This window comes from Gopherus evgoodei, unplaced genomic scaffold (genome assembly GCF_007399415.2).
Source record: "Gopherus evgoodei ecotype Sinaloan lineage unplaced genomic scaffold, rGopEvg1_v1.p scaffold_33_arrow_ctg1, whole genome shotgun sequence".
NCBI lineage: Eukaryota > Metazoa > Chordata > Testudines > Testudinidae > Gopherus > Gopherus evgoodei.
In genome coordinates, this window is record NW_022060005.1 from 3,311,170 (window position 1) to 3,332,551 (window position 21,382).

General features: G+C 53.2%; 1 protein-coding gene across 3 annotated transcripts; it reads left to right on the forward strand.

Moving 5' to 3' along the window:
- The first annotated feature begins 9,134 nt into the window (after window positions 1-9,134).
- LOC115641026 (butyrophilin subfamily 1 member A1-like) lies at window positions 9,135-18,349 on the forward strand. Of its 3 annotated transcripts, XM_030544133.1 has the most exons (7): window positions 9,135-9,277; window positions 9,938-10,107; window positions 12,155-12,436; window positions 12,713-12,826; window positions 13,867-13,887; window positions 15,089-15,112; window positions 16,651-18,349. In XM_030544133.1, exons 2-7 carry the CDS (start codon window positions 10,029-10,031, stop codon window positions 17,286-17,288), a joined length of 1,158 nt encoding a protein of 385 aa, XP_030399993.1. In that variant the 5' UTR covers window positions 9,135-9,277; window positions 9,938-10,028; the 3' UTR covers window positions 17,289-18,349. The 3 variants fall into 3 exon arrangements, with proteins under 3 accessions (XP_030399993.1, XP_030399992.1, XP_030399994.1); XM_030544132.1 differs by lacking the exon at window positions 9,938-10,107 and having other exon boundaries at window positions 9,135-9,878; XM_030544134.1 differs by lacking the exon at window positions 9,135-9,277 and having other exon boundaries at window positions 9,787-10,107.
- The last annotated feature ends 3,033 nt before the right edge of the window (window positions 18,350-21,382 follow it).

Here is a 21,382-nt window from a genome sequence, read left to right on the forward strand (position 1 = left end):
GCTGATTGCACCACTCCCAAGGGGCTAGAGCGATTCCCTGCCCCAGGACCAGCTCTGGTTGCATGGGCAGCTCAGTCTGGCAGACACGGTCACCTCCCAGAGGCCTGGTGAGTGCAGCCGGGAGGTAGGGTGTGGAGGAGTGGGTCTCTGGAGGGCCTGGAGGGAGGGGGTGCTGGGCTGTGAGAGGGTGGGGAAGATCTCTGTGTATTGGGGCACAAGGGAGTGGGGGTTCTGTGTGGGGTGCTGGGGATGTGGGCAGGGAGGTGCGGGGCAGAGGTGGTGGTGTGCAGGGTGCTGTGCATTTGTGGCAGGGTCTGGGGGGGGGTGCTGGGTATAGTGGGTCCAGGGGGTTATGGCCATAGGGAATCGGAGATGTTTCGATGTTGGTCAAGGGGGCTGTGTGACATGGCATGGGCCCACCCTGAGGGGAAGGGGCACACTGGCAGCACAGGGCTGGGCAGACCAGTGTGGGCTGTGTGGCACAGCATGGGCCCACCCCTGAGGGGAAGGGGCATGCTGGCAGCACAGGGCTGGGTGTGCCATTGTGCGTCTGGGAACTGCCGGTTTGTAAATAGTGTGCTTGCACTGGGCTGGGCAGAGTTGGGCTGTCCCTCCCATGTCATGGCCCTGACCTGCCCCTTGCTCCAGGAACCGACCAACACCTGTGATGAAGTGGGGCTGTTCTTAATGTTCCCTCTGAATACTGTGGGGGGGGGCCTCAGTTCCTGGCTGACCCTCTGTCACCTAGCAACTAATGGCCAAGCCCTCCCCCCACGCCAAGGGGATGCTAAAGGTATGGGAGAACAAAGAGTTCAGGTGGCCTCCTGGCCCGGGAAAGAGACAAAGTCCAGAGAGGAGGGGCTGGAGGGGGTTGTCAGTCTGGAGCTGGCTGGGGATGAGGAGTCAAGTGCAGATGTGGGGGTCTGGCTCACTGCCCCCCAGAATGGAACCAGCAAAGGGGTCCAGCTCACGGTACCTACAAGCTCTGTTTTAGACTGTGTTCCTGTCATCGGATAAACCTCTGTTTTACTGGCTGGCTGAGAGTCACGTCTGACTGAAAAGTGGAGGGCCGGACCCTGTGGCTTCCCCAGGACCCCGCTGGGGCGGGCTCGCTGGGGGAAGCGCATGGAGGGGCAGAGGATGCTGAATGCTCCAAGGAGAGACCCAGGAGGTGAAGACGTGTGAGCTTCTTGCCCTGAAAAAGTCTCCTCCAAGGGAGAGGAGGCTCCCCAAAGTCCTGACTGGCTTTGTGGGGAGCAGTTCCAGAGCATCACCCAGGGACTCCGTGACAACACCCCCACACACACATACACCATGCTCCATTGCATCCATGGGGGGCCATAAGAACATAAAAACGGCCGTACCAGGTCAGACCAAAGGTCCATCTAGCCCAGTATCTGTCTGCCGACAGTGGCCAATGCTAGGTGCTCCAGAAAGAGTGAAGCTAACAGGCAATGATCAAGTGATCTCTCTCCTGCCATCCATCTCCATCCTCTGATGAACAGAGGCTAGGGACACCATTTTTACCCTTCCTGGCTAATAGCCATTTATGGACTTAGCCACCATGAATTTATCCAGTTCCCTTTTAAACACTGTTATAATCCCAGCCTTCACAACCTCCTCAGGTAAGGAGTTCCACAAGTTGACTGTGCGCTGTGTGAAGAACTTCCTTTTATTTGTTTTAAACCTGCTACCTATTAATTTCATTTGGTGACCCCTAGTTCTTGAATTATGGGAATAAGTAAATAACTTTTTCCTTATCCAATTTCTCAACATCACTCATGATTTTATATACCTCTGTCATATCCCCCCTTAGTCTCCTCTTTTCCAAGCTGAAGAGGCCTAGCCTCTTTAATCTTTCCTCGTATGGGACCCTCTCCAAACCCCTAATCATTTTAGTTGCCCTTTTCTGAACCTCATCTAGTGCTAGAACATCTTTTTTGAGGTGAGGAGACCACATCTGTACACAGTATTCGAGATGTGGGCGTACCATGGATTTATATAAGGGCAATAATATATTCTCAGTCTTATTCTCTATCCCCTTTTTAATGATTCCTAACATCTTGTTTGCTTTTTTGACCACCTCTGCACACTGCGTGGACATCTTCAGAGAACTATCCACGATGATGCCAAGATCTTTTTCCTGACTCATTGTAGCTAAATTAGCCCCCATCATATTGTATGTATAGTTGGGGTTATTTTTTACAATGTGCATTACTTTACATTTATCCACATTAAATTTCATATGCCATTTTGTTGCCCAATCACTTAGTTTTGTGAGATCTTTTTGAAGTTCTTCACAATCTGCTTTGGTCTTAACTATCTTGAGTAGTTTAGTATCATCTGCAAACTTTGCCACCTCACTGTTTACCCCTTTCTCCAGATCATTTATGAATAAATTAAATAGGATTGGTCCTAGGACTGACCCTTGGGGAACACCACTAGTTATCCCTCTCCATTCTGAGAATTTACCATTAATTCCTACCCTTTGTTCCCTATCTTTTAGCCAGTCTCAGTCCATGAAAGGACCTTCCCTTTTATCCCATGACAGCTTAATTTATGTAACAGCCTTTGGTGAGGGACCTTGTCAAAGGCTTTCTGGAAATCTAAGTACACTATGTCCACTGGATCCCCCTTGTCCACATGTTTGTTGACCCCTTCAAAGAACTCTAATAGATTAGTAAGACACGATTTCCCTTTACAGAAACCATGTTTGGTGCCAGGCACACAAAAGGTTAATCCAGCCCTGTGTGACACTTGGGTCTGGTCTACACTGGTGGGAGGATCAATCTAAGATACGCAACTTCAGCTACGAGAAAAGGATAGCTGAAGTCAACGTATCTTAGATCGACTTACTTCGCATCCTCGCTGTGCGGGATCGACAGCCGCCGCTCCCCCATCGACTCCGCTTCCACCTCTCACCCTGGTGGAGTTCCAGAGTCGACGGGGAGTGCATTCGGGGATGGATCGATCGCTACCCAATGGTCTGGTGGGTAGTGTAGCCATACCCTAGAGGTGCTGTCCGCAAAAAGACAGAGGAAAAATAATCAAAGAAAGCTTTAAGTGAGTCATTTGGGCTCTTCCATTCAGTGGCAAGAGAAGGGGGAAAACCTGGGGAGAAACACCACCAAAGTCTAAAATATTTTACAAACCCAAATGAAAACCAGCATTCAGCACAACAGGAAAAGTGCCTCGTTCCAAAATTCCCCATGGAAAACATCAAAGATGACACCTTTTTGGGTGGGGGAAGGGGTGGGTTGAAACATTCCCAGTCATGGTTCAGTGTTTATTATCTGGGTTGTACTAGCCCAGTCACCGAGAGACATCTAAGCTGGAATAAAAGACCCATGGCTGGCCAGGAGCAGCTGCCTCACGCTTGTGGGGCTCAGGCTGTGGAGCTAAAAATTGCTGTGTAGACGTTCAGGCTAGGGCTGGAACCTGGCCCCTGGGACTGTGCAAGGGGGAAGGATCCCAGAGCCAGGACTCTGATCCAAGCATGAATGTCTACACAGCAACTTTTAACCTCTGAAGCCAAGTCCCATGAGCCTGACTCAGCTGACCCAGGCCAGCTTCAGCCATGCAGTGGGGCTTGTATTCCAATGTAGCTGTAGTCAATGGGGCTACAGCCCATGTCAATGGTCTATAGCCCCATTGGAGTTATGGGGCCAGATCCCCAGCTGGGGTCATAAAATCATAGAATCATAGAACTGGAAAGGACCTAGAGAGGTCATCCTCTGCATTCATTGCAGGACTAAGTATTATCTAGACCATTCCTGACAGGTGTTTGTCCAACCTGCTCTTAAAAATCCCCAGTGATGGAGATTCCACAACCTCCCTAGACAATTTATTCCAATGCTTAATCACCCTAATAGTTAGGAAATTTTTCCTAATGTCCAACCTAAACCGCCTTTGCTGCAATTTAAGCCCATTGGTTCTTGTCCTATCCTCAGAGGTTAAGAACAATTTTTCTCCTTCCTCCTGGTAACAACCTTTTATGTACTTGAAAACTATCATCATGTCCCCTCTCAGTCTTCATTTCTCCAGACTAAAAAAACCCAGTTTTTTCAATCTTCCCTCATAGGTCATGTTTTCTAGCCCTTTCATCATTTTTGTTGCTCTTCTCTGGACTTTCTCCAGTTTGTCCACATCTTTCCTGAAATGTGGTGCCCAGAACTGGACACAATACTCTAGTCAAGCCCTAATCAGCACGGAGTAGAGTGGAAGAATTACTTCTTGTGTCTTGCTTACAATACTCCTGATAATGATGTTTGCTTTTTTTGCAACAGCATTACATTGTTGGCTCATATTTAGCTTGTGATCCACTATGACCCAGATCCCTTTCTGCAGTACTCCTTCCTGCCACAGTTATTTCCTATTTTGTATGTGTGCAACTGATTGTTCCTTCCTAAATGGAGTACTTTGCATTTGTCCTTATTGAATTTCATCCTTTTTACTTCAGACCATTTCTCCAGTTTGTCCACATCATATTGAATTTTAATCCTACCCTTCAAAGCACTTGCAACCCCTCCCAGCTTGGTATCATCTGCAAACTTTACACATGTACTCTCTATGTCATTATCTAAATCATTGATGAAGATATTGAACAGAACCAGACCTAGAACCGATCCCTGCAGGACCCCACTCATTATGCCCTTCCAACATGACTGTGAACCATAGATAACTACTTTCTGAGAACAATTTTCCAACCAGTTATGCACCCACCTTGTAGTAGCTCCATCTAGGTTGTATTTCCCTAGTTTGTTTATGAGAAGATCATGAGAGATAGTATCAAAAGCCTTACTAAAGTCAAGATATACCACATCTACCACTTCACACTATCCACGAGGCTTGTTACCCCATCAAAGAAAGCTATCAGGTTTGTTTGACACATTTGTTCTTGACAAATCCATGATGACTGTTATTTATCACCTTTTAATCTTCTACGCGTGTTTGCAAATTGATTGCTTAATTATTTGCTCCATTATCTTTCCGGGTACAGAAGTTAAGCTGACTGGTCTGTAATTCCCCGAGTTGTCCTTATTTCCCTTTTTAGATGGGCACTATATTTGCCCTTTTCCAGTCTTCTGGAATGTCTCCCATCTTCTATGACTTTTCAAAGATAATCACTAATGGCTCAGATATCTCCTCAGTCAGCTCTTTGAGTATTGTGGGATGCATTTCATCAGGCCCTCATGATTTGAAGACATCTAACTTGTCTAAGTCATTTTTAACTTGTTCTTTTCCTATTTTAGACTCTCAACAATGGGCTGTAGCTCTACTGGAGTCAATGGATCCAGATCCCCAGCTGGGGTCAATGGGCCATAGCTCCATTGGAGTCAATGGGGCCAGATCTGCAGCCAGGGACAATCAGCATCACTCCACTGGAGTCAGCGTCCCTCTGATCAGAGCTCCCAAGCTTGCTCTGTAAGTGAGTGGGAGCTTGCTAGCTAGCAGCTATCTCCTTCCCACACCCCTCCATCATCCCAGCCCTGGCACAAAATCCATAGCCCTAGTGATTGCCACCAAAAGAGCGAGATACCACACCCGTTGCTGCAGCAAAGGCTCAAAATTCTACCGGGTCATTTGTGATCCAATACTGAGGGGGCAGCGCTGCCTGTGCCCTGCTCCACTGGTGGCCCGGAGGGAATGGGACTGAGACCGAAGTGGTGGTTTGCAGGACAGCGGGAGAGGCAGGTGCACATGCCTTGAGGATATTGACCGGGGCCCTGGTGAAGGGAGGAATTGCCCCAGGGCTAAGACCTGGTACAAGATCTAGTTGCCATTTATGCACCCCAGGGGTGTGAGAATTCACCACCCTGATACCTCCAATCCACCCATCTGATTTGGGAGTGCTCAGAAATCCCCTTTCCCTGGACCTGCCAGAGGACCCCAAGATAATGAGTGACACCCAAGACTGGCTGCTCCCAGACAGGAGACAGGTTGGTGGAAATGGAAGGGGGAGACATTCAAAATGCCGCCTGAGGAAATGGGGTGGCTGGCTCTCACTTTTCCCTGTGTCATGCACGGTTAGCCTGTGGGACTCCCTGCCACTATGTGTCACTGTGAGATTAACAGTTTGCATGTTTGCATGTGTGTGGTTTATCTTGCTAGGGCCCCATCACCAAGGCCGGTGCAACCATTTAGGTGACCTAGGCGGTTGTCTAGGGTGCTAGGATTTGGGGGGCGGCATTTTCTTTGGAAGCGACTACGGCGGCCGGATCTTTGGCTGCCCTGGTCACCGCCGGCATTCAGGTGGAGGGAGCTGGGGCAGGGGAGTTGGGGAGGGCTGTCTGCAGCAAGTAAGGGGAGGCGGCACACAGGGGAACTCCCTGTCCCAGCTCACCCCCGCCCTGCCTGCTCCCCGAGCATGCCGTGGCTGCTTCACTTCTCCCGCCTCCCGGGCTTGCGGCACCTAAGCTGATTGGTGCTGGAAGCCTGGGAGGCAGGAGAAGTGAAGCAGCTTTCCCCTGCTCCACCTCCTCCCCGAGCACGCCGTCGCTGCTTCACTTCTCCTGCCTTCCAGGCTTGCGGCACCAACCAGCTTAGGCGCTGCAAGCCTGGGAGGCGGGAGAAGTGAAGAATCCACGGTGTGCTCAGGGAAGAGGCAGGACAGGCGTGAGTTGGGGCTGGGGGGTGCCTTAGGGCGGAGGGTGGGGAGCTGCCACAGGGGGGAGGTGCCTCAGGGCAGGGGCTCGGGGACAGGGGAGGGCGCAAGGTGGAAGTTTTGCCTAGGGCATGAAACATCCTTGCACTGGCCCTGCCCATCACCAGGCTGTTACACCTGCCACTGCACAGCTGGTGCTGTTGGAAATCGGACACTGGGCTGGCTAGGCCCACTGATCTGTTCTGAGGCAGATGGGTGTGAGATACCGGCTGGCTGGACCCACTGATCTGTTCTGGGGTGGCAGGGGGTGAGATACCGGCTGGCTGGACCCACCAATCTGTTCTGGGGTGGCGGGGGGGTGAGATACCGGCTGGCTGGACCCACCGATGTGTTCTGAGGTGGCGGGGGGTGAGATACCGGCTGGCTGGACCCACCGATCTGTTCTGGGGTGGTGGGGGGTGAGATACCGGCTGGCTGGACCCACTGATCTAATGTGGGGTGGCAAGGGGGGCAGTACCAGACTGGCTGAGCCTGTGGGTTTGACCTAGGATTGCCAATAGTCCCTTATTACAAGGGATGTCCCTTATTTCTTCATCTCTGTACAACAAGACGGCGACTTGCCAAATGCTGCGGAAAGCAGCAAGAAATGCCCGGGTGAAGGTAGAAGTGCTGCATGATACACGGGGTTCACAGCTTGGGTCAGTGGCTCTCAGCATACCCCCCCATACACTTTGTCCCAGCTGCTCAGTGTTCTTATTAATGATCATAATAAGAGGGGGAGGGGGCTAAGAAAACAGCCCCTTGGTTTTGAACCCCAGTTTTGGCACTGCTGGGGGGGCAGAGAATCAGAATCATAGAATAACAGGGTTGGAAGGGACCTCAGGAGGTCATCTAGTCCAACCCCCTGCTCAAAGCAGGACCAATTCCCAACTAAATCATCCTAGCCAGGGCTTTGTCAAGCGTGATCTTAAAAACCTCTAAGGATGGAGATTCCACCACCTCCCTAGGTAACCCATTCCAGTGCTGCACCACTCTCTGAGTGAAAAAGTTTTTCCTAATATCCAACCTAAACCTCCCCCACTGCAACTTGAAACCATTACTCCTTGTTCTGTCATCTGCTACCACTGAGAACAGTCTAGATCCACCCTCTTTGGAACCCCCTTTCAGGTAGTTGAAAGCAGCTATCAAATCCCCCCTCATTCTTCTCTTCTGCAGACTAAACAATCCCAGTTCCCTCAGCCTCTCCTCATAAGTCAAGTGCTCCAGCCTCCTAATCATTTTTGTTGCCCTCTGCTGGACTCATTCCAATTTTTCCACAACCTTCTTGTAGTGTGGGGCCCAAAACTGGACATACTGCTCCAGATGAGGCCTCATCAATGTCGAATAGAGGGGAATGATCACATCCCTCTATCTGCTGGCAATACCCCTACTTATACAGTCTAAAATGCTGTTAGCCTTCTTCGCAACAAGGACACACTGTTGACTCATATCCAGCTTCTTGTCCACTGTAACCCCTAGGTCCTTTTCTGCAGAACTGCTGCCTAGCCATTCAGTCCCAAGTCTGTAGCAATGCATGGGATTCTTCCATCGTAAGTGCAGGACTCTGCACTTGTCCTTGTTGAACCTCATCAGGTTTCTTTTGCCCCAGTCCTCTAATTTGTCTAGGTTTTTTTTTTTTTTTTAAGAAAGAGACCTTCTAGAAAGTTAAAATGTATTACCAGCACACAAAACCTTAAATTAGAGTGAATAAATGAAGACTCGGTACAGCACTTCTGAAAGGCAGGGCTGCCCAGAGGGGGGCGCAAGAGGGGCAATTTGCCCCAGGCCCCGGGCTCCGCAGGGGCCCCCACGAGAGTTTTTCGGGGTTCCTGGAGCGGGGTCCTTCACTCGCTCCGGGGGGCCCGGAAAACTCTTGTGGGGCCAGGCCCCGGAGCTTGTTCTGTTCCCAGTCTTTGCCGGCAGGGGGGTCCTTCCGCTCCGGGGTGGAAGGACCCCCCGCCGGCAAATTACCGCTGAAGAGGGACCCACCACCAAAGTGCAGCCCAGTCTTCGGCGGTAATTCAGCAGTGGGAGGCCCCCGCCACGGGTCTTCGGGGCACTTCGGCGGCGGGTCCCGGAACAGAAAGGCCCCTCGCCGCCGAACAGGGCTGGCTCTAAACATTTTGCCGCGCGGGGGGCACTCTGCCGCTCGCCGGTCCCACGGCTCTGGTGGACCTCATGCAGACCTCACGACCTGCGGGATGTCCACTGGAGCCGCCTGCCGCCGAAGGCCCCCGGCCCCCGGAATCCTCTGGGCGGCCCTGCTGAAAGGTTGCCGACCCCTGCTCTACACAATCAACACAAGCTTTTTTTTTAATTCAAAAAGGGGATTTAAGGGAGGGAGCGGGAAGCTCAGAGTCCGCAGGGTGCAGCCCTGCTGTGCAGAGCAGCCCAGCCCGAGCCACGCGATGTCTAGCTGTTCCGGGGCGGAACGCAGTGGCCAGGCTGGGCACGCCTCCGAAATGCTCCGCCTGGTTCCCGTGTTTACAAACCCCCAGGACATCCCGCCTGCCCTTGAAACCGCCCCTAGCAGTGAGCTCCGGGACACACTTCCTGGGCCAGCTGCCTCCAGGAAAGGGAGATTGTGAGCCAACCCGGACAGCTGGCACGCCGCCTCCCAGCCCCCTTCCGCCGGTAGGACTGGGGGAGCCCTTCCCCCGGCAAAGAAAGGGGGGTCCTGCCCAGAAATCCGAGGGGCTCCGGGGCACAACGCCAGGAAAGGATCAGTTGCAGCGGTGCTGGAACAATGTGCACGGGCGGGGGAGGGCTCTGGAATGTAAATCCCGGGAAACCATTTCCCCCAGGGGGTGAGGCAGCCCCCGGGGCTTATTCACCAGCCAGGGGAGGGAAGGGCGGTTTCTCCATTTCCCCACTTTGTAATGAGTTAATTAACTAGTTTATCTGCCGCTGAATTACTTTTACCGCCATGTTACTGGCTGTCACTTCCTCCAGCTCAGAGGAACAGCTCAGTTAAGGGGTGGGGCGCGGGGCGGGGTGACTTTCACTTTGACATTTCTTCCTCCTTTCTGTACTGGGGAGGAGGAAAGTATGAAAAGCAGCCAAAAGTTGGGCTTTTGCTGCCATTTCAAAGCAAAACGCAGGGTGGAAAAGCCAGATAAACGCGCGCGGGGGGGGCTTCCCTGGCAGGTTTTGGTGCTGACGGTTTCTGTGGAAAGTGAAAATAATTTCTTAGGAGAAGATGCTGATTTTGCAGGAGGCCCAGCTGTTTCAAGGGGTAAGTTTTTGGTTGAAGAACTGACCCGCTGGGGACTCACGGGTGTTGTGCTTTCCCAGTTCCTACGCGGCTGAGAAGCCTGATGCCCCCTCTGTGTGGTGACTAGTGCTCTGTGGCAGTGCCAGGAGACGTCTGCCAGAGGCCCGCAGGATGGAGAACACCCTATCCCGCTTTCAGGCCATACCAGTTGCCCTCTGCCTCCTCCTGGGCATTGGGACAGCAGCCCCAGGTGAGACTGGCATGTGTGCCAAAGGGACACCGTCAGGATGTGATCCAGTCTATTCCAAACCAGCACTTCCCCACCTCCAGTGCAATTTCACAACTGCTGCATCTCAGTTCCACATCCCAAGGGTAGCACAGGGCCCAAACCACCTCGGGTGGCCAGTGCCCAGTGAGCCATAGGCGGATTGAACCCTCACAAGGTGCTGGGTGCTAGAGAAGATGCCTTGTTGGTTAGCGGGGCAGTGCTCCGAGATACACCCGCCATCCTCTACTGAGGCTCGTCTACACCCCACAATTCACCAGCGCAAATGGGTTAAAAGCTCTCTAGTTAAACTGGCCCTACCACTAGTGTGGGCACCTCTCTGGTGGCTTCCCACTAGTTCTCCCAGTTGACCTCAGGCCTGGAAATTGATGAGTGTGAGCTATGTGGCTGAAAGCCAAGTTTAAACTGGTTTAAGAGCATGCACACGTGCAAACATGCACCCACAGCTCCAGTTAAGTCTATTTCACATCATGGCTGTAGCTAGACCTCCTCATTCTGGGCTTGGTCTGTAATAACACACTCACATGTTGGTTTTACACTTCTTCAGCGCATCATACAAGCCCACAAGGGGAGCAGAGTTGAGGTTGTTCAAGCCTCTGGAAATCTGACAGCTCCTGACTTTGAATACTTGATTGGCTACCTAGTATTTTTTTGATGTAGTGTCATTGGAGGTAATTACTGTTACAGTAGCACCTAGAGATACCATAGTGTCTGGCGCTGCGCAGACACGCGGTGGCTGAGATCAGAGCCCCATCGCCCCGGGCGCTGCGCAGACACGCGGTGGCTGAGATCAGAGCCCCGTCGCCCCGGGCGCTGCGCAGAGACGCGGTGGCTGAGATCAGAGCCCCGTCGCCCCGGGTGCTGCTCAGACACGCGGTGGCTGAGATCAGAGCCCCGTCGCCCCGGGCGCTGCGCAGACACACGGTGGCTGAGATCAGAGCCCCGTCGCCCCGGGCGCTGCGCAGACACGCGGTGGCTGAGATCAGAGCCCCGTCGCCCCGGGCGCTGCGCAGACACGCGGTGACTGAGATCAGAGCCCCGGGCGCTGCGCAGACACGCGGTGGCTGAGATCAGAGCCCCGTCGCCCCGGGCTCTGCGCAGACACACAGTGGCCGAGATGAGAGCCCTGTCACGCCTCTGCTCCTTAATCTGCGGGTAAAATGCAGCAGGACAGCACACGGGTCTGAGGGGGCGTCATGATCCCCCATTGCACTGCGACACCTGGTGCTCCTGTGGGAGCAAGCCGCATGCTGTCAGAGCCGCTCACCTGTCATGCTGAGCTCCAGCAGGAGGAAGAAATGGGGATTTGGGTACCCTGCTCCCATTAAAATTCCCTGGGATGCCTCCCCAGAGTACAGCCTTTAGAAGTGCCATTCCCGGAATCAGAGGCTTAAAATTGTGGGGGGCAGACCCCATGCCTGTACTGTAGCTCCATTGGAGTCAATGGGGCCAGATCCCAGCTGGGCGCAATGGGCCATAACTCCATAGAGTCAATGGGGCCAGATCCCAGCTGGGGGCAATGGGCCGTAACTCCATAGAGTCAATGGGGCCAGACCCCAGCTGGGGGCAATAAGCCATAGCTCCATTGGAGTCAATGGGGCCAGACCCCAGCTGGGATCAATAGGCCATAGCTCCATTAGAGTCAATGCGGTCAGATCTCAGCTGAGGTAAATGGGCTGTAGATCCATGAGAGTCAGTGGGGCTATATCCCCAGCTGGGGTCAATGGGCCGTAGCTCCATTGGAGTCAATGCGGTCAGATCCCCAGCTGGGGTCAATGGGCTGTAGCTCCATTGGAGTCAGTGGAGTCAGATCTCAGCTGAGGTAAATGGGCTGTAAATCCATGAGAGTCAATGGGGCTAGATCCCCAGCTGGGGTCAATGGATCACAGCTCTACTGATGTCAGTGGGGCATATCCACGGCTTTGTAAAGTGCTTTGAGATCACTGCTATCACAGATGTGTTAGTCATTCTTACTGTGTTAACTTTTTGCTACTGATTGTCCATCCCCCAGGCTCTGGCTCAGATCCCATCCTGCACATGGCTGGGCACAAGGACTCAGGGGTGTGGGTTTTGTGTCTCTCTGCGGGCTGGTACCCGGAGCCTCATGTACTCTGGAGGAATGGCCGTGGGGAGACCCTGAGCCCCGAGTCTGAACAGAAACCGTGCAGTGACGACGGCCTATTCAACGTCTCCAGCTCATTGGTGGTGCTAGAGAGCTCAGACCCAGCACTGACCTGCACCATCAGAGCCGGCTTCTCTGGCCCAGAGAGAGAGACGACAATTCGTATCACAGGTGGGCTGCCCGCAAACCTCAGGTTCCTCCCTGATGCTTACCCATGTGGCGTGGCCTCACTGCAGGCAGGGGTGACTCCGGATCAACCCTGGTGGAGCTGAGATCGGAATCCAGCCCTGTCCCCATTGCCGTTGGGGAGTGACTCCAGACTAGCCCAGGGAAGCTGAGATCAGAATCTGTCTCTCAGTACTTCCATTGATTTCACCTTTCCCAGCAAAGTGCTGAGGAGCGCTCTCACTGCTCCTCTGAGAAGCTGCAATGTGTGTTCTCCCTTAGGGCTCTTCCCCAGGCACGCTCCGGAAATGATGGCCTTTTTCATCCTTCTACCGGTATCTCTCTTCCTCGTGCCCTTGGCGGTTTATCTCTTCCGAAAGCTCCAGGTTCTCAAAGGTAACAACCTCATTCCAGGCAGTGCAGTAGGGAACATGTTTCATTGACAGGCCCATACTTCTTCCTAGGGGACCGTGTGGGTTACAAACAGAAAATTCCATAAAAACTACTTCTTTCCTGGAAGGTGGAAGTTAGTCATTCCTGTGCAAACAAAGCCAGGCCCCCATCGTACTAGGCGTGGCACAGACACACACACTGACTGAGATCAGGGCCCTGTCGCGCCGGGCGCTGCACAGACACACAGTGACTGAGATCAGGGCCCCATTGTACCAGGTGCTGCACAGACACACAGTGACCAAGATCAGGGCCCCATTGTGCCAGGCACTGCACAGACACACGGTGACAGCCTCCCTCCCCTAAAGAGCAAAATAGAGAGTCAAAATAACCAAAGAGTGGGAGGAGAAACTGAGGCAGAAAGAGCGGCAGTGTCTTTTCCAAGCTCTCCGAGCAGTTCAGCAGCAAATCCAGGAACCAAAGTCAGTACTTCTAAAGGCCTTTTCAGTGGTCTAACCATTGGCCCATGCTGCCTCTTTTGCTTAAATTAGGGGAAAAGCTGAGAGGAAGGAGAGAGATAAGCCCAAATGATTGTGCCTAAGCCCTGCCAAGCACCACGGATCCCAGGGAGACTGGCTATTGGGCGAGCTAGTCCCTGCATTGTGCCTGGCCAGCCGCCTCTCTCTCTCTCAGGCTTGATCAACCTGTATGGCCTCCGGCAATGAGGCACTTTCTGGAGGGTTTCCGGGAGCACAGACCTGGCTAAGAATTTCTAGAGGGTGAAAATGGACACCCACTGAGGGGCTGGGCCAATGGATTATCCCTGGCTACCCCCTCTAGGACGCACATGCATTTCCCTAGAGCCACGCGCAGCCCTTGGTCTGTCCCAGGAGGTGGGAACCGGATGGGAATGGCGTGTCTGCTCAGTGGGGAGGTGAGAGAGAAACAGCCGTAGCGGGACGGTAGAAATGAGCCACACAGAGCACAGGAAATCCCCCTTGAGTGTTGCTCCTGCTCACAGCCTCACCTCTTCCTTTCTCTTCCAGAGGAGACGTCCAAAGAGCGCGGTGAGTATTCCCGGCACACGATCTCTCGTGTCTCTATAACATCGCCTCAGCGCCCATCGCATAATAGTTTATCAGGGCAGAACCGAGAGATCCCACCCGAGATCAGGGCCCCGTCGCACTGGGCGCTGCACAGGCACACAGTGACCGAGATCAGGGCCCCGTCACGCTGGGTGCTGCACAGACACACAGTGACCAAGATCAGGACCCCATCGTGCCAGGCACTGCCCAGATGCACAGTGACCGAGATCAGGGCCCCGTTGTTCTGGGCACTGCCCAGACACACAGTGACCGAGATCAGGGCCCTGTCATGCTGGGTGCTGCACAGACACACAGTGGCCGAGATCAGGGCCCTGTCACGCTGGGTGCTGCACAGACACGCAGTGACCGAGATCAGGGCCCCATCGTGCCGGGCGCTGCACAGACACACAGTGACCGAGATCAGGGCCCCATCGTGCCGGGCGCTGCACAGACACACAGTGACCGAGATCAGGGCCCAATTTTGCCAGGTGCTGCACAGACACACAGTGACTGAGATCAGAGCGCCATCGCTCCGAGCGCTGCACAGACACCTGCATAGCCAGGAACGAGGCTGAGGGACATGGAAGAGGGTGAAGGACCAGAGATGCTTCAGAGGCTGGAGTGGGGAAAGCAAAAGATGCTGTCTGGGGCCAGAGTCAGCTGAGGTGGAGAGAGATGTGCAGGGGATGACTCCCAGTGTGGGATGAGTCCAGACCCACAGCTGCTGCCAGCTGCTGTGATCATGTTCACCCAAATGGAGCAATGGTTGGTTGACACCAGCTGGGGTCTGGCCTGCTTGCTCCGTTTTCTCCGGTTGCTGGAATCAGACTCCAGCCCAATGAGTGTGCGAGCTGGGGTTCAGTATAGGGCTGCTGAGCAAATGGGAAGGAATTTCCCTCAGTGAAGTTTCAAAAGATTTTTTAAAAAAAAATTTTCATAGAAAATTTCCGAGAGTTTTTTTAGCAAATAACTGAAAATATTTGCAAACTAAAACTGTTTCTTTACTTTAAAAAATTGTGGTTTTGTATTTAAAAAAAAAGAGAATTTTGAACAAAATGAAAACTTTCATTGGGGAGAAAATGGCTGGGATTTGTTTAAAAAACCCAACAACTTAGATGGGATTTGTTTCATCTGCTCTCGCTGCTTTCCCAGCTAATTGTGACCTCCTTTTTTATCATTGCAGAATGGAGACAATTTCTTGATAAAGGTAAAAAAAAAAAAATGTTTTCTACTTCTCGCTGGTACTTGCATGATTTTGACTCCTGCTGTCTCTGAGCTCCCTCCCTGTCTTCCATGTATTGATTAACTCAGACGGGAACAGTGCCCAACTCCCTTTGGTGCCTAAGTACCTTTGAGGAGCTGGGCCTAAAAGGCTTGACCACAGTCATCACACTGAAAGCCTGGATCTGAGATTCCTGTCTGAGCTTAGACAGTGGATCTTTCCCAGGCTGGGACCATGACGGGTGTTATGAACTGGGGCATGGGCAGCCAGGCCTTGTGGTTGGAGCTGGAGTCAGTGGCTAGAAACAGTGCTGACAGAGCCGCGTCAGGGCCAAGGGTCAAGAATGGAGCCGACTGGGCAGGACAGGAGGCAATGCTGGGAGCAGGGCTGACCCAGGAGAGATCGCAGCGGGGGGCACATGGGTTGAGCAGCCTAAAATCTGTTGTTGCTGGTGGGCGAACATTCATGCGTGATCAGGCAGCCCTGCGGTGACTCGGCTGTGCTCCCAGGCTGCCTGGAGACTGGGGGACAAGTGCCGCTTCCAGCCCTCCCTCCTGACCCTGGGAGCTCTGCTGGGTAATACAAAGCACAGGACACCACTGTGATATCTGTCAGCTTTCCCTAGCAAGAGCATGGAGATGCAATGACCTCTGTAGATGGCCCCAGTGAGATCCTTCCTGGACACAGGGCTTGGTGGAAAAGAGGGGTCTGTTCCCATGAAAAAATCCAAGTAAGACTTTTTTTTTCTTTTTTTCATTTTTGTTCCTGTTTTCTATGGATAATTCCGACTCTTCATCAAAATGTCAAAACCTGAAACATTCCAGCTGAAAATCTTCCTAGTTTGGTTTTTGGAATCAAATTATTCGGCTTCTGACCAAAGTATTCTGCATTTTAGATTAAAATGATCTGGTTTGGGGCCAAAATATTTTGGGCAAACTCTGGTTTTGGGACCAAAGCGTTCTGGATTCGGATGAAGCTTGTCTGGCTTTTTGGCCAAAATATTTTGGTTTTAGAGCATTTGGTTTTTCAACAAAGCATCCACTCTGTCCCCAGAAAGCAGGCGCAGAATTTTAGAACATAAGAATGGCCAGACTGGGTCAGACCAAAGGTCCATCTAGCCCAGTATCCTGTCTTCAGACAGGGGCCAATGCCAGGTGCCCCAGCGGGAATGAACAAACAGGTAATCATCACGTGATCCATCCTGTTGTCCAGTTTTTCCAGCCAAAAACTGTTCCCATGGAAAAAGCCCACTAGTGTCCCATTCAGAGGTCCTCCCAAAAGAGGTTGACTACTTGGGTCAGAGAAGATCCAGGTCATGCTTAGCTCCATTTTGCAGATGGAGAAAGCGAGGGGGAGAGAAGGGAAGTGACTGACCCAGGTCAAGCAGCAGGCCTGAGCTGGGAATAGAACCCAGGTGTCCTAGTGCTCTATCCACTAGGCCCTGTAGCGAGAGACTTGAGGAGCTGAGCAGAGAGGAGGTACTGCTGTGACCTGTCCTAGAGCCCGTATCCATCTGCCTGTAGTGTCCCTGTCAGCAGCAGAGGTGACGCTGGACCAGAGCACCGCCAACCCCTTCCTGATGCTCTCAGTGGATGGCAGAAGTGTGACATGCGGCATCCTCTGGCAAGACGTCCCCAAGAGCGACCGGAGATTCGACCCCCTCCCCTGTGTCCTGGCCTCCCAGTGCTTTGCAGATGGGCAACACTTCTGGGACGTGGAGGTTGGCTGGTGGGGAGACTGGGCCACCGGGGCAGCCCGGGGCTCCATGGAGCACATAGGGGCATTCCGGCTGTCCCCAGATGTGGGGGTCTGGGCTCTGCAGTGCCAGGAGGGGGAGTGGAGTGCTCTCACCTGCCCTGAGACCCTGTTGCAGCTGGAGTCAGCACCCAGGATAGTCCGGGTGCATCTGGACTGCAAGCGGGGCAGCCTGGCCTTCTACAATGCTGAGAGCATGTCACATATCTTCACCTTCACTGGCTGTTCCCGGGAACCTCTCTTCCCCTTCTTCTTGCTCTGGACCTCTGGGACGCAGCTCACCATACTACCTCCGGGGCAGAGAAAGGCCATGGAGAGGGACAGGACAATGTGCACAGTAACACCCAAACTGGGAAAAAGGCAGGGCAGTCTTATAGAACTTCTGATCACGCCAGGGCAGAGTTAAGGGTGTTTGGCTGGGAATTCCCTTGCGTTCAAAGGGGCAAAATTAAGAGTGTTATATTCCTTTGTCTTCCAAGGGGCAGAGTTAAGGGTTTTTAACCAGGAATTTCCATGCAAAGGGACAGCATCTGTCTTTGCTTCAGCATCTTTGGTTTCTTTATTTCAGTTTCTTTCTGGTTCACTTTTGGGAATGAAATGATCAGCAGCAATTTCTGACCCCTGGGAATGGCCAGGGGCCCTTAACCCCTATCTGACCAGGAAAGACAGGGGCTAATTGTCATGGTTTGATCCTTGACAAGTCCCCCGTGGCCTTGGAAGAAAGCAGAGTCTGGGGCAAGGCAGGACCAGAGCAGACCTGCTCTGCTGGGTTTGGGAAGGAGGCAGTTCAGAGGCTGGAAGCTACCAATCAAACTTTTATTCCAGTGAAAGGGGATGTGGGAGTCAAGACGCCCCACTCAGGGTGGCCCTGTGACAGCAGCCAGGCCTGCTTGTGTGTGTGCATTTACCATGATTGTGGACACAGCACAGTCTGTGCAAAATCCGAGCCCAACCGGACACCTGTTCCCTGTGTGCAACCCCCCCCCCAACCCCCATGACCGTTACCACGGCAGTGCAGAACACAGAACTATCCATTCAAACCCAGTGCACTTATAGATGGAGTTGGGTGGGAATGGGGAGGCATTGCTCCCCCCCCAACATTGTATATATTGATAGTGGGGGTGGAGACACAATTTAAAGGTTTGTACACGCCTGAACAGCTTGAGTCATGGCCCCTTGGGCAGCCCCCCCCCGCCCCGTTACCCTCAGTCTCCCCTCCCAGAAAGCAGTGGCCCCTCCCTGCAGCACCCAGCTGCTGCTCCTGCCTCTCCCTGCGGGGTGTGGCTAGCAGTTCACCCAGCCTCCAAAGGGGGGGCTACTCTGAGTCAACAGGAAACCCACACGCAGGAGTGAGTCAGCCCTGCACCCACTGCATGGCCCTGGTTGTGACGATATTAATATGAACTGGGATCATATAGATCATTGTTGCAACCAAGGTCCTGTTGTGGCACCAAATCTTGTATAAATGTGTGGTATCATGCGGAGCGAAGAAAATTCACACAGTCAACACAGCTGCAAACAAGTCAGGAATTCCTTTATTCTTTTCTGCTACCCCCTTATATAGTTAAGTCTGGTTACATAAGAACCAATCATGCGGGCTAACATCATACATGCTAGCAATCTAATTGGACAAAAAGAAAAATCATGCGCTTACCATGCCTCTAATCACCCCTGATTGGCCAACTGCAACGACGCAATCCCCGACCACACAAAGAACGATCTACAGCCTCTTCCCCTCTCTTCTCCCAAACCAATCGCTTTGTGTGAGACACAGAAAACAAGCGGATCCGAGGCGCGAGCTGTAGCCCGGACCGGCCCCCCCAGCGCCCCCCGCCACAGCCACAGGGCTCCGGCCGAGGAGGCAACGGGCACTCACGCATGGCAGCTGCCGCCCACCTCTGCTTGCGGAGCGCCCCGCGCAGAGACCCACACATGCCTGAGACCAGAGTGGGAGCGCCGTTGAGCCCGGCCGCCTGGGTTCCCTGCGCTGCCTGGCCGGGGCCCCAGCAGCGCCCGGTGCCCGAGTGTATGAGAGGGAGCGAGGAGCGGGGGCCGCGGCCCGAGCCACTCGCCTCCTCTCCGGGACGGCGGCAGCAGAGAGACTGGCCTGGGGGGAAGCAAGGGGGCAGCGAGGAGGCGGCAGCTCCACGCGAAGAGCCCGGACACAACCCCGGTCCAGCGCCGCACCCCATCCACCTAGATCAGTGTAGGGAGAATAAGTCCCCACATAAATGGGGTAAAATAAGGTGTCTAAGACAAGGTTCTGGTTGCTGGTTATGATTATGCTGTTTGTGTGCAGGTATCATTTTTGTATTTAAAGTTACAAGTATTGGCTCGATACTGTCTGTATTTCAAACTTGTGCTATGCTTCCTGGTGACACCCCAGTCAATTTGGTGTCTGCTCCGCCTAGCCTGCTTGATGGCCCATTAAGGACCATCAGCTGTACAACTGACCCACTGAGAGAAAGCAAATACACCTTGTGACTCAGCAAGGCATGCAGGCACATGCCTATGGACAGAACTCTATGGTTTTTTCATGCCATGTGCTTGAATGCTTGTCTTTGGGGCAAAGAAAGCAGAGACCACATGGCAAGAGACTATAAAAGGCTGCTGCAGCTCCTCCATCTTGTCTTCAATCCTGCTTCTTACCTCTGGAGGGACTTTGCTACAAACTGAAGCTCTGAACAAAGGACTGTTGACCCATCCCATCTGGGGATGTTCTCCAGAGACTTGATTTGAACCTGCAGTTTATTCTATCACTGCTACAAGCCTGAATCAGGAACTTTGCCATTACTGTATGTAATTGATTCCATTTAACCAATTCTAGCTCTCATCTATATTTCTTTCTTTTTATGAATAAACTTTTAGATTTTAAAGCATGATTTGTGGGTAAGCTCTGATCTGTATATTGACTTGGGTCTGGGGCTTGGTCCTTTGGGATCGGGACAACCTTTTTCCTTTTACTGGGGTATTGGTTTTCATAACCATTCGTCCCCATAATGAGTGGCACTGGTGGTGATACCGGGAAACTGGAGTGTCTAAGGGAATTGCTTGTGTGACTTATGGTTAGCCAGTGGGGTAAAATCGAAGTCTTCTCTGTTTGGCTGATTGGTTTGCTTTGGTGTGCAAAGGAACCCCAGCCTTGGTCTGTAATTGCCCTGCTTTAAGCAATTTGTCCTGAATTGATACTCTGTTGAGTCCCACCAAAGCCAGCATCTTTACTCTGGTTAAATTCCCCTCACCCTCCAGTTCCCTGTGTGAGATCTGAACGAACACCAGTACAGGCGCCAGGCCCCACAGCACAGCAGTGACCCCCAGCCCTACAGCCTCAGGCAAGCTGGCAATTTGCACCCCCATGCACGGTCCTGGTGGCCTGGCTGGAGCTGCCCCCATACAGAAGTCAATCTAGGCCTATGTGTGTGCTCCCTGCCCAGGAACAAGGGGCGGCTGTGCGTGCAGAAAGCCAGATTGCTCAACACAGCCCAGGCCCGCCTGCCCCTGTCCATGAGCCATAATGTGGCAGCAGCTGCTAAGGAATGCAGGATGAGCTGAGTTATTGTCTGGCCACATGGGGAAGGCAGAGGGAAGTGTGGGGCGGGGCTGGTCTCCCGTCTCTGCTGAGCTGGGGCCAGTCGGGCTTCACTCTCAGACCCCGCTCTCCATATGTCATGCTAGCAGTAAAGGACTGTCAACACAGGGCAACCAGGAGTCCTGCTCCCAGCTTCCCCCACTCTATGCACTAGACCCCACTGCCCTCCCAGCACCGGCGATAGAACACAGAAGTCCTACCCCCCACACTATAACCACTAGACCCCATTGCTCTCCCAGCACTGGCGATAGAACCCAGGAGTCCTGCTCCCCCCCATGTTATAACCACTAGATCCCACTGCCCTCCCAGCACCCCAGGGATAGAACCCAGAAGTCCTGCCCCCCATGCTATAACCAGTAGACCCCACTGCCCTCCCAGAGCCAGGGGTAGAATCCAGGAGTCCTCACTTTACTTCAGCAGCCCCTGGTTCTGCACCCAGGCTTGGACTCTGCTCCCAGCCCTGGAGGGAATGCCCAACCCAGTAGCCTCCTGCAGCAAACAGGCGGAGAAGGGGGAACACGCACACACATGCATGCGCGCGCGTGCACACACACACACAGAGCGGGGCACTATGGTGGGGGGAATGGCTGGGGATTGTGTGACAGGGAGACCTGGAGCCAGGGGAAGGGATGGTGAGAAACGGGAAGCATATGTATGGGGAGAGTGGGTGATTGGCTGGGTCGCTGGCCAGACCCTCCCCCCATAAATACAGCCCCCCAACAACTGAAGCAAACCCTCCCCTTCTAGAGTCCATCCCCAGCCCTGCCCCAGACACCCTGCCTGTCCCTCGTCCAGGCCCCTCTGCACTCCTGGTCTCTTCTCACCTCACTTCCCCACGGTGAGCTAAGAGCTCTGTGCAATGGAGGCCAGCAGAGTTATGGGGAAACTGAGGCACAGGGCAGGGAAGTGAC

What these genes read in the sequence shown, in the direction of transcription:
- LOC115641026 (XM_030544132.1), top strand. Translation starts at nt 9,692, where the DNA reads ATGAAAAGCAGCCAAAAGTTGGGCTTTTGCTGCCATTTCAAAGCAAAA. An exon ending in AAAGCTCCAGGTTCTCAAAG is followed by an intron (nt 12,827 to 13,866) that starts GTAACAACCTCA and finishes TTTCTCTTCCAG; the next exon opens with AGGAGACGTCCAAAGAGCGC. An exon ending in GGAGACGTCCAAAGAGCGCG is followed by an intron (nt 13,888 to 15,088) that starts GTGAGTATTCCC and finishes TTATCATTGCAG; the next exon opens with AATGGAGACAATTTCTTGAT.